The 11514-nt window shown below is 44.2% G+C and overlaps 1 protein-coding gene and 1 long non-coding RNA gene across 2 annotated transcripts in view; one reads left to right on the top strand and one right to left on the bottom strand.

Moving 5' to 3' along the window:
• Positions 1–744: 744 nt before the first annotated feature.
• LOC121038622 (tubulin alpha-1B chain) lies at positions 745–4156 on the bottom strand. Its single transcript, XM_040488256.1, has 4 exons — positions 4035–4156; positions 2473–2695; positions 2178–2326; positions 745–1907 (listed from the first exon to the last, which is right to left on the bottom strand). Exons 1-4 carry the CDS (start codon positions 4035–4037, stop codon positions 927–929), a joined length of 1356 nt encoding a protein of 451 aa, XP_040344190.1. The 5' UTR covers positions 4038–4156; the 3' UTR covers positions 745–926.
• Positions 4157–4325: 169 nt separating this feature from the next.
• The window catches only part of LOC121038632 (uncharacterized), a 10425-nt gene continuing 3236 nt past the window's right edge, over positions 4326–11514 (top strand). Inside the window, exon 1 of the long non-coding RNA XR_005794428.1 lies at positions 4326–4573. This is a non-coding gene — a long non-coding RNA (uncharacterized LOC121038632). The remainder of the gene's footprint in view (positions 4574–11514) is intronic.

Below are 11514 nucleotides of genomic sequence, written 5' to 3'. Positions count from 1 at the left end.
GTTTGCCTGTCTTCTCCATAGTCATTTAAATGCAGCCAAACTATATACCTGAAAGAATGTACAGTATGTTGGGGCACTTGGGTAGCTCAGTTGGTTGTATTGGAGTCTTGAATTTGGCTCAAGGCATGATCTGTTTTTGAGTTAAAGCTGTGTGGGGCTCTGCTGAGCCTACTTAGGACTCTCTCCTGTCCCTGCCCCTCCACTCCTGCCCCCCCCCCCCGCAAATAAACTTAAGAAAAAATGTATGCTACACCAAGTACTGTAAATTATTAACCCTATCCTAACCTGTACAATGTTGCCACTTCACCGTCTCCTAAAGCACTGCTCTTGCAAACATCCATAGCTTTGTTTTTCCTATACCCATGCCTCATTTGGTTTTCCCCTATGGTAGGATTTTTATCACCAGTAATTCTGATCCTGTCACTCCTCCCTCCCGATAGGGCTAGAAACAGCTTTCACCTCCTTGTGGTCAAATGTTCATCTAGCCAGCCATTTTGTTGTACAAGGGTTATTTTTCCTAAACCCCCTTTGACCTGCATTCTGAAACTGAGGTGGTATTAACACATCAGTGTCAAAATCTAGCTCTCCTGCTTTTCTAGTCCAGTGTGCTCTTTTCCCCATACAGGCAGCTATACAGAAAGTGGGATCCTTGGTATTACAACCCTGTTGCAGACTATCTTCCAGATGTAGATGAGTGGTAGTACATCTTGAATTGGAGAAAGCAATTAAGAAGCACAGAAAAACTTCCTTTCATAAAGCCTTTACTTTGTGACATGATGCAAAAATCTGACAGGTACACATGGAAAAGTAAGACATGGTCACAGTTAAAAGTGAAGACAATCTAACCAGAAGCTTTAATGCCTGTCAGCTAATGTTGAAGCTTAAGTTCTGAGTGTGACATGCTGCAGGGTTGAAAGGAATGGTAATTAGTATTCCTCTCCTTCCTCTTCACCCTCTCCCTCAACAGAATCCACACCAACTTCCTCATAATCCTTCTCAAGGGCAGCCATGTCCTCACGGGCCTCAGAAAACTCTCCTTCCTCCATGCCCTCACCCACATACCAGTGAACAAAGGCACGCTTGGCATACATCAGGTCAAACTTGTGGTCCAGGCGAGCCCAGGCCTCAGCAATGGCTGTGGTGTTGCTCAGCATGCACACAGCTCGCTGTACTTTGGCCAGGTCTCCACCAGGTACCACAGTGGGAGGCTGGTAATTAATGCCAACTTTGAAGCCAGTGGGGCACCAGTCCACAAACTGGATGCTGCGCTTGGTCTTGATGGTGGCAATGGCAGCATTGACATCTTTGGGAACCACATCACCACGGTACAACAGGCAGCAAGCCATGTATTTACCATGGCGAGGGTCACATTTCACCATCTGGTTGGCTGGCTCAAAGCACGCATTGGTGATCTCTGCTACAGAAAGCTGTTCATGGTAGGCTTTCTCAGCAGAGATGACAGGGGCATATGTGGCCAGAGGGAAGTGGATGCGGGGATAGGGCACCAGGTTGGTCTGGAATTCTGTCAGGTCCACATTCAGGGCTCCATCAAATCTGAGGGAAGCAGTGATGGAAGACACAATCTGGCTAATAAGGCGGTTAAGGTTAGTGTAGGTTGGGCGTTCGATATCGAGGTTTCTACGACAGATGTCATAGATGGCCTCGTTGTCTACCATGAAGGCACAATCAGAGTGCTCCAGGGTGGTGTGGGTAGTGAGGATGGAGTTGTAGGGCTCAACGACAGCAGTGGAAACCTGGGGGGCTGGGTAAATGGAGAACTCCAGCTTGGACTTCTTGCCATAATCGACAGAGAGACGTTCCATCAGCAGGGAGGTGAACCCGGAACCAGTTCCCCCTCCAAAGCTGTGGAAAACCAAGAAGCCCTGAAGACCCGTGCACTGGTCGGCCTGTGAGAAAAAAGGAACAGAGAAGACAGATTATAATAGACCTTCCCAGAATTACAAAGCATTTCTTCACTTAAAACATCTTCATTGACGTTTATAAAATGACACCAAATAATTCATGTTGCAGTTGAAAATTTAAAAACCCTATCAAGGAATAATTTACCAGTTGTCCTCACTCCATTATATTTCTATTCTGTGTTTGAAAAGAAAAGGTCGTATTTCAAATGTCTTCCTTAGGGTCATTATTTACTTTATTCTGGAGAACAAACATACCAGTTTCCGAATTCGGTCCAAGACAAGGTCGATGATCTCCTTGCCGATGGTGTAGTGCCCTCGGGCATAGTTATTGGCAGCATCTTCCTTGCCCGTGATGAGCTGCTCAGGATGGAAGAGCTGGCGGTAGGTGCCAGTGCGAACTTCATCTGGAAGAGAAAAACAAAGCAGCCACCCGTCACCCACCACCTGCACACGCCTGCTCCACCCCAGGGTGTCAATGGAGCCCTCACGACAGACCTCCTGTCTCAAGAGCCCTGAGATCTCCCTTGGGTTACTACTGAGGCCAACTCACCAATGACTGTGGGTTCCAGGTCTACAAACACTGCCCTGGGCACATGCTTGCCAGCGCCCGTCTCACTGAAGAAGGTGTTGAAGGAGTCATCTCCTCCCCCAATGGTCTTGTCACTTGGCATCTGGCCATCGGGCTGGATGCCGTGTTCCAGGCAATAGAGCTCCCAGCAGGCATTGCCGATCTGAACACCAGCCTGGCCAACGTGGATGGAGATGCACTCACGCTGTGGAAAAGTAGGTTTAAAAAAAAAAACAAAAACAGCATTAAACTAATCTAGTAGTTGACTGTGAAGCAGAACAAAATAACTTAATCAATCTTACAAATTTCCCCTTCTAAAACTAGTTAAAATGTAACATCTTCTCTAGGAGAGAATCACTACTTTTTAATCGGCATTGCTTTTAATGTATTTCTTTTCACCCTGTAAATTGGGAAGGCCTCCTTCCAGACCAAGAAAGCTTAGTCACAGCTTTCTCCTTTGGAGCACCAAGATAGGGGGGAGGCCATTCATCCAGTGCTCAGGCTTCATTATTCCATTTTAGACTAGGCGGCCAGATTTCCGGGCAGCTACCATCACAGGAAGCACGTGGCCAGAACAGTGCAGAGGAAATGTCTGGCCACAGGGACAAAGGGCGGGGTTTTGCGGCACAGGATGAATGAGCAATTCAGGGTGTGTGCGCGCGCGCCCGCGCCCGCCTGCGGCCAGCGGGACCGCGCAGCTGCAGACACACGCAGCGGCCACGTCTGCTGAGGTGCTACCTCGGCCAACCATCTTCTGCTCCCCCAGGCGCTAGGCTTAGCCTAGCACCCCCACATCAGTCAGGGCGCAGCAGGGGATTATCAGCAGCCCAGATCTGGACCAAGATCCGATTTCCATTCTCTCATAATCCCTCACCGCCACCAGCTGCTCCTACACGCATTCCTAACATAGGTCAAGGGACAGATGGAGTCTAGAAGCTGTTGGGAGCAAATTATCCTAGTACGCTGGCGTACTGCAGCACACTGACACGGAGGATTCTCCACATGTAGCTTTTCTTTCGTTAAAAACAAAAAAAAATTCAGGCTAACAGACGACACGCCCTACGGTGGCGGACGCGCAGGGCCCCAGCGCGCACGCGCAGACTGCAGGGGCGGTCTCCCGCCGCTCCCTGGCGGGAAGCTAACGGTCGCGCGTGCGCTTTTGTATTCCGGCTCCTTCCCGCCTCCGCTCTTCTCGCTAAGGAGGAAGTGAGGGCGTGGAGGGCCCGCGCGCGCTCCCGCCAAAGCCGGGGAAGGAAGGGGGGATGGGAACGCGCGGGAAAGGACTGTAGGGTCTCGGGTCACCGCACCCCGGAGTTAAGGGCTAATTGAGAGCCCCAACCACGGTCTGGGGAGCTGGGGCTCCGCCATCCCCTCCCAAAGACAGAGAAGAAAATGCGCCCCCCCTTCCATGCCCCAGCCGTTCTCACTACTCCCACCCTCGCCTCGCTTTTCGCTGATCTCTGGCTAAAAGGCCGTCCGAGACCGCCTGGCTGGCTTTTCCCGTTTTTCCAGAGCGAGGGCGGCGCCGCGAGTGGTCCACTCACCATGGTGGCTAAGGGTTAGCAGGCGTAGGCGACAGGAGCAGACACCGGGTCCTGGTTACCGTCCCCGACAAGCTAAGAGTCGAGGTAAGTAACGCACTGAAGCGGGGGCGGTGCCGGAGCCACTTAAGTAGAGGTTCGGGGAGGGGCGGGCGGGCACAGGCGGTGCCACTGCCGCGGGCCCCTCCCCCGGCCCGTCGCGCCCACTCGGCGCCCGGCTCGGCCGCCGCAGAGGCGGGCTTCTTGGACCGGAGCCCCCTCCCCGCTCCGGGCCTGCTGGGCGGGGTCCGCCGCGCCTGCGGACAGCGAGCTCGGGTGCTGCAGTCTTTGGCGCATGGCTGCCAGGGCCTGGGCGGGGGGCGGCGGCGGGCGCAGGTTCCGAAACCAGCCAACGTGGGAACGGGAAAGGAGGCTTGCCTTAATATGGACGAACCCTAAGACTTAAGAAGTCCATACAGTTTTAAAGATGAAGCACCATGAAATGCAGAAACTTCTGGTCCGGCTAGCTCAGCTGATTATTTTCATGTTGCCACAATCTGTCAGTGAGTTTTGCCTTTTTCTTTTCTCAGTTCCTTTAAAGGCAGGCAGTGCATTCTTTACTTACCTGGTAATGTGGAGGATGCAAGGTTTAGAAAACAGACTAGTTTTATTTGGTTTATTGTAATGACTTGTTCGTTAAAGTAAGGTGCAAGACGTTGGAAGCAAAAGTATTTCAGTCATTCAAAAAGTAGTACCGAAGCAATGAACATCGAGGCTGTTAAAAGGACTTACTAGGCCCCATTTTTAGACCTAAACCAACAACTTTATGGAACAGTCTTAGGGGCTTTTAAAATGGGAGGATATTCAAAGATACATTTCACAGGCACCTGACTAGCTCAGTCGCTAGAGCCTGTGACTCCAGATCTCGGGGTGGTGAGTTTGAGCCCCAAGTTGGGTGTAGAGATTCTTAAAAATAAAATCTTAAACAACAACAACAACAACAACAACAACAACAACAACAACAGAAAAACCCCACAAAGGTACATTTCACATTTGGTAGCTGAATGGGAGTAGTGAGGACAGAAATTTGGGTAGAGAGGAAATTGTTTGACACCGAAGGATATTAGGAAGTAGGGAATCCTTGTGTTATATTTAGAGCTTTGTAAAACTCTATATAATAATAAATACTTTCTGTTATGTCAAGATAGATCAGTTGGTTATGGTGCACTGCTTGGAGGCCCAGATAATAGCGCTCCCCCCCCCCCCCCCCCCCAGACCTCGCCCGTGCCTTTCAGGAGAATCTATTACAAGACCATAAACTATATATTGCTAACCCTTGTAAATGCATAAAGTGGTTAGTTAGGATAAAGTGTGGCTTTAAAATGGCTCTAGCAGAAACCTATTGCTGTTACACTATTCAAGATATCCTTGCAGTGATATGTTAGTAACAAAAAGTAAACATAAAACAGTAACAAATCATAGCTCAAATTCAGTTATTACTTTACTCAGATTTGGTAAAGCCTTTACCCTTCATATCAAATAACAAATTTACACTATTAATATGTGTGTGTAGTTTGTAATGAGACATATATGTGTGTGTATATGTTTCTGATTTCATATATATTTCTAGTTTTATAAATATATATATAATACCTCCACTTCTATGAACCTGGAATACAAACAAGGAGGTTTTCTTTTATTTCTAATAAATATATATTTTTTGTAATCCTGTTAAAAGGTTTTCAACTCAAGATCCAAATTTACACACATTTTCCAAACTGGGTTACCAGGGACAGGAATATATTTAAATATTGTCTCACTTATTCTTAAAGGAGATGGAAAATGATTAGTTTGCTTGGCCCAGAAGAATGAATGTTAGGGAACCACCCTGCTTAACTCCATTTTGCTGTCTGCTCTGGATGAAAGCCATTTGGAAGCAGGCACCTCCCTTCTCCTAGCTCTCTGCAGAACCTTAGAGCTTTCACTGCAGAGATTTGCTCCTATGGGCCTATGTTTCCCTAGATGCCTTCCTAAAATCATTAGCTTTGCTAGCCTTGTTTCTGTGAATTCCCCTGTTGTGAATGAGGAAGTATTTGAGGGGTTTTTTTAGGTCCCTGATGATACCTTGGTTTTTAGAGAGTAATTTAGAGCCAAAAAGGACTTTTAAATATTATCTAATCTGGTATCTTTATGCCAGAAAAATATTGAATAATGCTAAGTATATTTTGCTACCTCTTTAGTACCTGAAAGGAAAAGCTGACATTTGTTTTTCTTTTGTACCCATATTAAACTTACATAGGTTTATTTACTTGTATTATATATAGATGTATATACTTTGTATATATTTAGCAACTAAATAGTAGTTATCTATTGCTGGGATATAAACAGTATTATCCACTGTCTTAACATTTTAACTGATTATATTATAGATCTTTCTTTTGTTGGACTGTTTCAGGGCTTGTACCAATTTGCTTTGAGTTTTTGATGTAATGGAAATGTTGTGTTGCTATTTGAGCCACTCCCATCTTTGCTACTTTATATTGTGGCCGTTTGCTACTGTTTTAACTGTTCTATGCAGTCAGAACATTTTTGATAGTTCCATATTGTGGTTTAGACACAACAGTTCACTTTATATTTTGTTCCTTTAACCAGCTCTACAGTGAAAGACAAAAATAAGTAGCAATAACTTACCAAGCATCAACTATTTTCAAACATTTAGCCTTTATTCTTACTTATCACAGTGCTATAAATTTACATATACTATTTTGTGTTCTCTCCCTGCCCTCTCCCCCACCCGCCATGGTATAGGGGAAAGAAAATGGGTTTTGGATTCAGATAGTTCTATACACAATTTTAATTTTGTCAGTTAATGGTAGTATGACTTTAGATCCTTAATTATCTTTCTCCAGTTTCATTTATGAATGAGAATCAGTATTAGTTTGAATCATCTTTTTCTCATATTGTCATATTCAAACCCATTAGTAAATTCTATCAGTTTTATTTTCCATAATATTCCCATCACTTATTATCACATTCCCTTATTTCATAGCATTTATAGAATCTGAAATTATCTTGTTTGTATGTTTATTTACCTGTTTAAAATTTCCCCCTAATTGCATGCAAACTCCATGTCTGTTTGTGTGGAAGCCAATCTTTGTTGCCCCTCTAAAAACCACCTTCTTCCATCCTTCTTTGCCAAGATAACCTCTCTCTCTTTTTATTTTCTTCTTCTTATTATTAAATTTTTTTTAAGGTTTATTCATTTTTCAGAGACAGAGCATGAGCGGGGGAGGGGCAGAGAGAGAGGGAGACAATCTGAAACAGGCTCCAGGCTCTGAGCTGTCAGCACAGAGCCCGATGCAGGGCCCAAACTCACAGATGGTGAGATCATGACCCGAGCTGAAGTCGGATGCCTAACCTACTCAGCCATCCAGGCACCCCTCTTCTTCTTATTTTTTAATGTTTATTTACTTTTGAGAGAGAGAGCGCAAGCAAGGGAGGAGCAGAGAGAGAGAGGACACAGAATGTGAAGCAGGCTCCAGGCTCTGAGCTGTCAGCACAGAGCCTGATATGGGGCTTGAATCCACGAACCACGAGATCATGATCTAAGCTGAAGTCCGACGCTTAACTGACTAAGCCACCCAGGCGCCCCCATGCTGTCTCTTTTTAAAGGATATTTATGTGCTCCATCCCAGGGGACAAATCAAGGGAACCCTATTTCCTTTTACCAGTTGTTTACTTGCTTTTTCAGTCTCCTTATGATTGGACCCCAGTTCTGGCCAATGGAACATAAAGGGAAGTTGGCTAGGGTATTTCTGAATGGTTTTGAAAGAACACTTCAACTACCTCCATTTTGACCTCAGTCTGTAATTTTTTTTTTTTTTTAAACAGGAAGATCTTTAAAAGTTTATTTATTTATTTTAAGAGAGAGGGAGAGAGAGTGCACACACAAGTCGGGGAGGGGCAGAGAGAGAGGGAAAGAGAGAGAATCCCAAGCAGGGTCCGTGCTGTCAGCAAAGAGCCCGACTCGCAGATCACTCATACAAACAGTGAGATCATGAACTGAACCAAAATCAAGAGCTGGATGCTTACCTGACTGAGCTACCCAGGTATCCCCAACCCTCAGTCTGTACTTTCTAATTGATTAAATTCTTTTTTCCAAACCTCTCTCTCTTTTTTTTTTCTAATTTTATTTTTTGAATTTATATCCAAATTAGTTAGCATATAGTGCAACAATAATTTCAGGAGTATATTCCTTAATGCCCCTTACCCATTTAGCCCATCTCCCCTCCTACAACCCCTCCAGTAACCCTCTGTTTGTTCTCCATATTTAGGAGTCTCTTATGTTTTGTCCCCCTCCCTGTTTCTATATTATTTTTGCTTCCCTTCCATCTGTTTTGCTTCCCTTCCATCCCTGCCATCTGTTCTGTGTCTTAAAGTCCTCATATGAGTGAAGTCATATGATATTTGTCTTTCTCTGATTAATTTCACTTAGCATAATACCCTCTAGTTCCATCTGTGTAGTGGCAAGTGGCAAGATTTAATTCTTTTTGATTGCCGAGTAATACTCCATTGTATATACATACCACATTTTCTTTATCCATCCATCCATCGATGGACATTGGGCTCTTCCCATACTTTGGCTATTGTTGATAGTGCTGCTATAAACATTGGGGTGCATGTGTCCCTTTGAAACAGCATACCTGTATCCCTTGGATAAATACTTAGTAGTGCAATTCCTGGGTCATAGGGTAGTTCTATTTTTAATGTTTTGAGGAACCTCCATACCGTTTTCCAGAGTGGCTGTACCAGCTTGCATTCCCATCAGCAGTGCAAAAGAGATCCTCTTTCTCTGCATTCTCGCCAACATCTATTGTTGCCTGAGTAGCTAATTTAGCCATTCTGACAGGTGTGAGGTGGTATCTCATTTGTGGTTTTGATTTGTATTTCCCTGATGATGAGTGATGTTGAGCATTTTTTCATGTATCGGTTGGCCATCTAGATGTCTTCTTTGGAGAAGTGTCCATGTCTTTTGCCCATTTCTTCACTGGATTATTTGTTTTTTGGGTGTTGAGTTTGATAAGTTCTTTATAGATTTTGGATACTAACCCTTTATCTGATATATCGTTTGCAAATATCTTCTCCCATTCTGTCAGTTGCCTTTTAGTTTTCCTTCCTGATTCTTTCCTTTCCTGATTGTTTCCTTCACTGTGCAGAAGCTTTTTATTTTGATGAGGTCCCAATGGTTCATTTTTGCTTTTGTTTCCCTTGCCTCCAGAGACATGTTGAGTAAGAAGTTGCTGTGGCCAAGGCCAAAGAGGTTTTTGCCTGCTTTCTCCTTGAGGATTTTGATGGCTTCCTGTCTTACATTTAGGTCTTTCATCCATTTTGAGTTTATTTTTGTGTATGGTGTAAGAAAGTGGTCCAGGTTCATTCTGCATGTCGCTGTCCAGTTTTCCCAGCACCACTTGCTGAAGAGACTGTCTTTATTCCATTGGATATTCTTTCCTGCTTTGTCAAAGATTAGTTGGCCATATGTTTGTGGGTCCATTTCTGGGGTTTTCTATTCTGTTCCATTGATCTGAGTGTCTGTTTTTGTGCCAGTACCACACTGTCTTGATGATTACAGCTTTGTAGTACAGCTTGAAGTCTGGGACTATGATGCCTTCTACTTTGGTTTTCTTTTTCAAGATTGCTTTGGCTATTCAGGGTCTTTTCTGGTTCCATACAGATTTTAGGATTATTTGTTCTAGCTCTGTGAAGAATGCTGGTGTTATTTCGATAGGGATTGCATTGAATATGTAGATTGCTTTGGGTAGTATTGACATTTTAACAATATTTGTTCTTCCTATCCAGGTGCATGGAATATTTTTCCTTTTTTTGTGTGTGTGTCTTCAATTTCTTTCATAAGCTTTCTATAGTTTTCAGTGTATAGATTTTTCACCTCTTTGGTTAGATTTATTCCTAGGTATTTTATGGGTTTTGGTGTCTCTCTCTTTTTTTAAGATTTTATTTTTTAAGTGATCTCTATACCCAACATGGGGTTCAAATTTACAATCCTGAGATCAAGTCGCAGGCTCTATGGACTGAGCTGCCAGGTGCCCGTCAAACTTATCTCTTAACTCAGGCAAAAGACCCTGCGGGCAAAGCATCCCCCATGGGAACCAAAACTACCCCTTTGAGCAATAAGGACTGCCCTGAGCCAGCAGGACCCCTGGTGACTGACCCTAAGACAATGATCGGTTTAACCTTCATTGCCTACCCGCATGTACCCACCAACCTTTGCTCCACATTTTCCTTATATATATCTGGAAGTATTTTCAACACTTTGGAGACAGTCTTTGAGATGTTGGTCTGCTGTTGTCTTCCCAGTGTTGCCCTCAATGAGGTAAATTCCTTTCTTCTTTCACCACCACTCGTTTCTCTGTCTTTGGGTTTTGTCAGTGGCGAGTAGTTGAACCTTATCTGTTTGGGACTCCCAGAGCCAGGTGCTCTTGCACCCCTGTGCCCCAACTATAGTTTTCCCCCTGATCAAAAGAGATTGCACCCTTGAGAAAAGCCCTTTTTTTTTTCTGGTCTTCCCTTTGCTTTCTGTTTTTGGAAATGTCCTATGAAGGTGTAATGCCTGCAGCCAATTTAAGACTTTCAGGGTCTTAATATAAAGACAATCAGAGAGGTGGCTCAGTTGGTTAAGCATCTAACTCTTGTTTTTGGCTCAGGTCATGATCTCACAGTTTGTGGTTTGAGCCCTGCATCAGGCTCTGTGCTGACAGTGCTGAGCCTGCTTGGCATTCTCTGTCTCCATCTCTCTCTGCCCCTCCACTGCTCGTTCTCTATCTCTCTCTCTCAAGATAAATAAATAAACATTAAAAAATCATTTATTTGTTTAAAAAAAAAAGACAAAGAGATGCCAATTCAGTGCTCTGGCACTGTGAAGCTGCTAAGCCAACCTTAAAACCACCTACCTCCAGATTTATTATTATACTAAGTGCCTAATTTGTCATTTGTTGTTGAATGCCAGACTTGGTGGTTGACTGGATACAGGGTTTGAAGGAAACTGAGGAATGGAGGTTAATTTTTAGGTTTTGAGTTTAAATAACTGATTGAATGGTAGTGTTTTTCACTGAGATCAGAACACTGAAGAAGGAAGTGGATGTGAACTGAAGAAGGGACACAGGAGAAGCTAACAATTCAGCTTTTGTCTTGTTTTGAGGTTTAAGTGTCTGTGGTACGTATACCAGGAGATGTCCATTAGTCATATATGCAGATATGGAGAGAGGAGAGAGATACAGATTTGAGAGTCTTCAGCATAAAGATGGTAATTAAACCATGGAGATGGATAAGACCACTTGGGAAATATATAGAGCCAGGAGAGGAGTAGCCTTAGTAGAGAACTTGGCTTTAGTAGGGAACTGAAGAATGGCCTTATTCAAAGTAGAGAAAAGGAACCTATAAAAGGAGTCTGAGAAGGAATGATTGGGGAAGTAGAACTGGAGGTCTCACA

This window comes from Herpailurus yagouaroundi, unplaced genomic scaffold (assembly GCF_014898765.1).
Source record: "Herpailurus yagouaroundi ecotype Mexico unplaced genomic scaffold, PumYag 166, whole genome shotgun sequence".
Classification (NCBI taxonomy): Eukaryota; Metazoa; Chordata; class Mammalia; order Carnivora; family Felidae; genus Herpailurus; species Herpailurus yagouaroundi.
The sequence above is the reverse complement of the archived record's forward strand: the minus strand, read 5'-3'. Positions and strand labels throughout refer to the sequence as shown.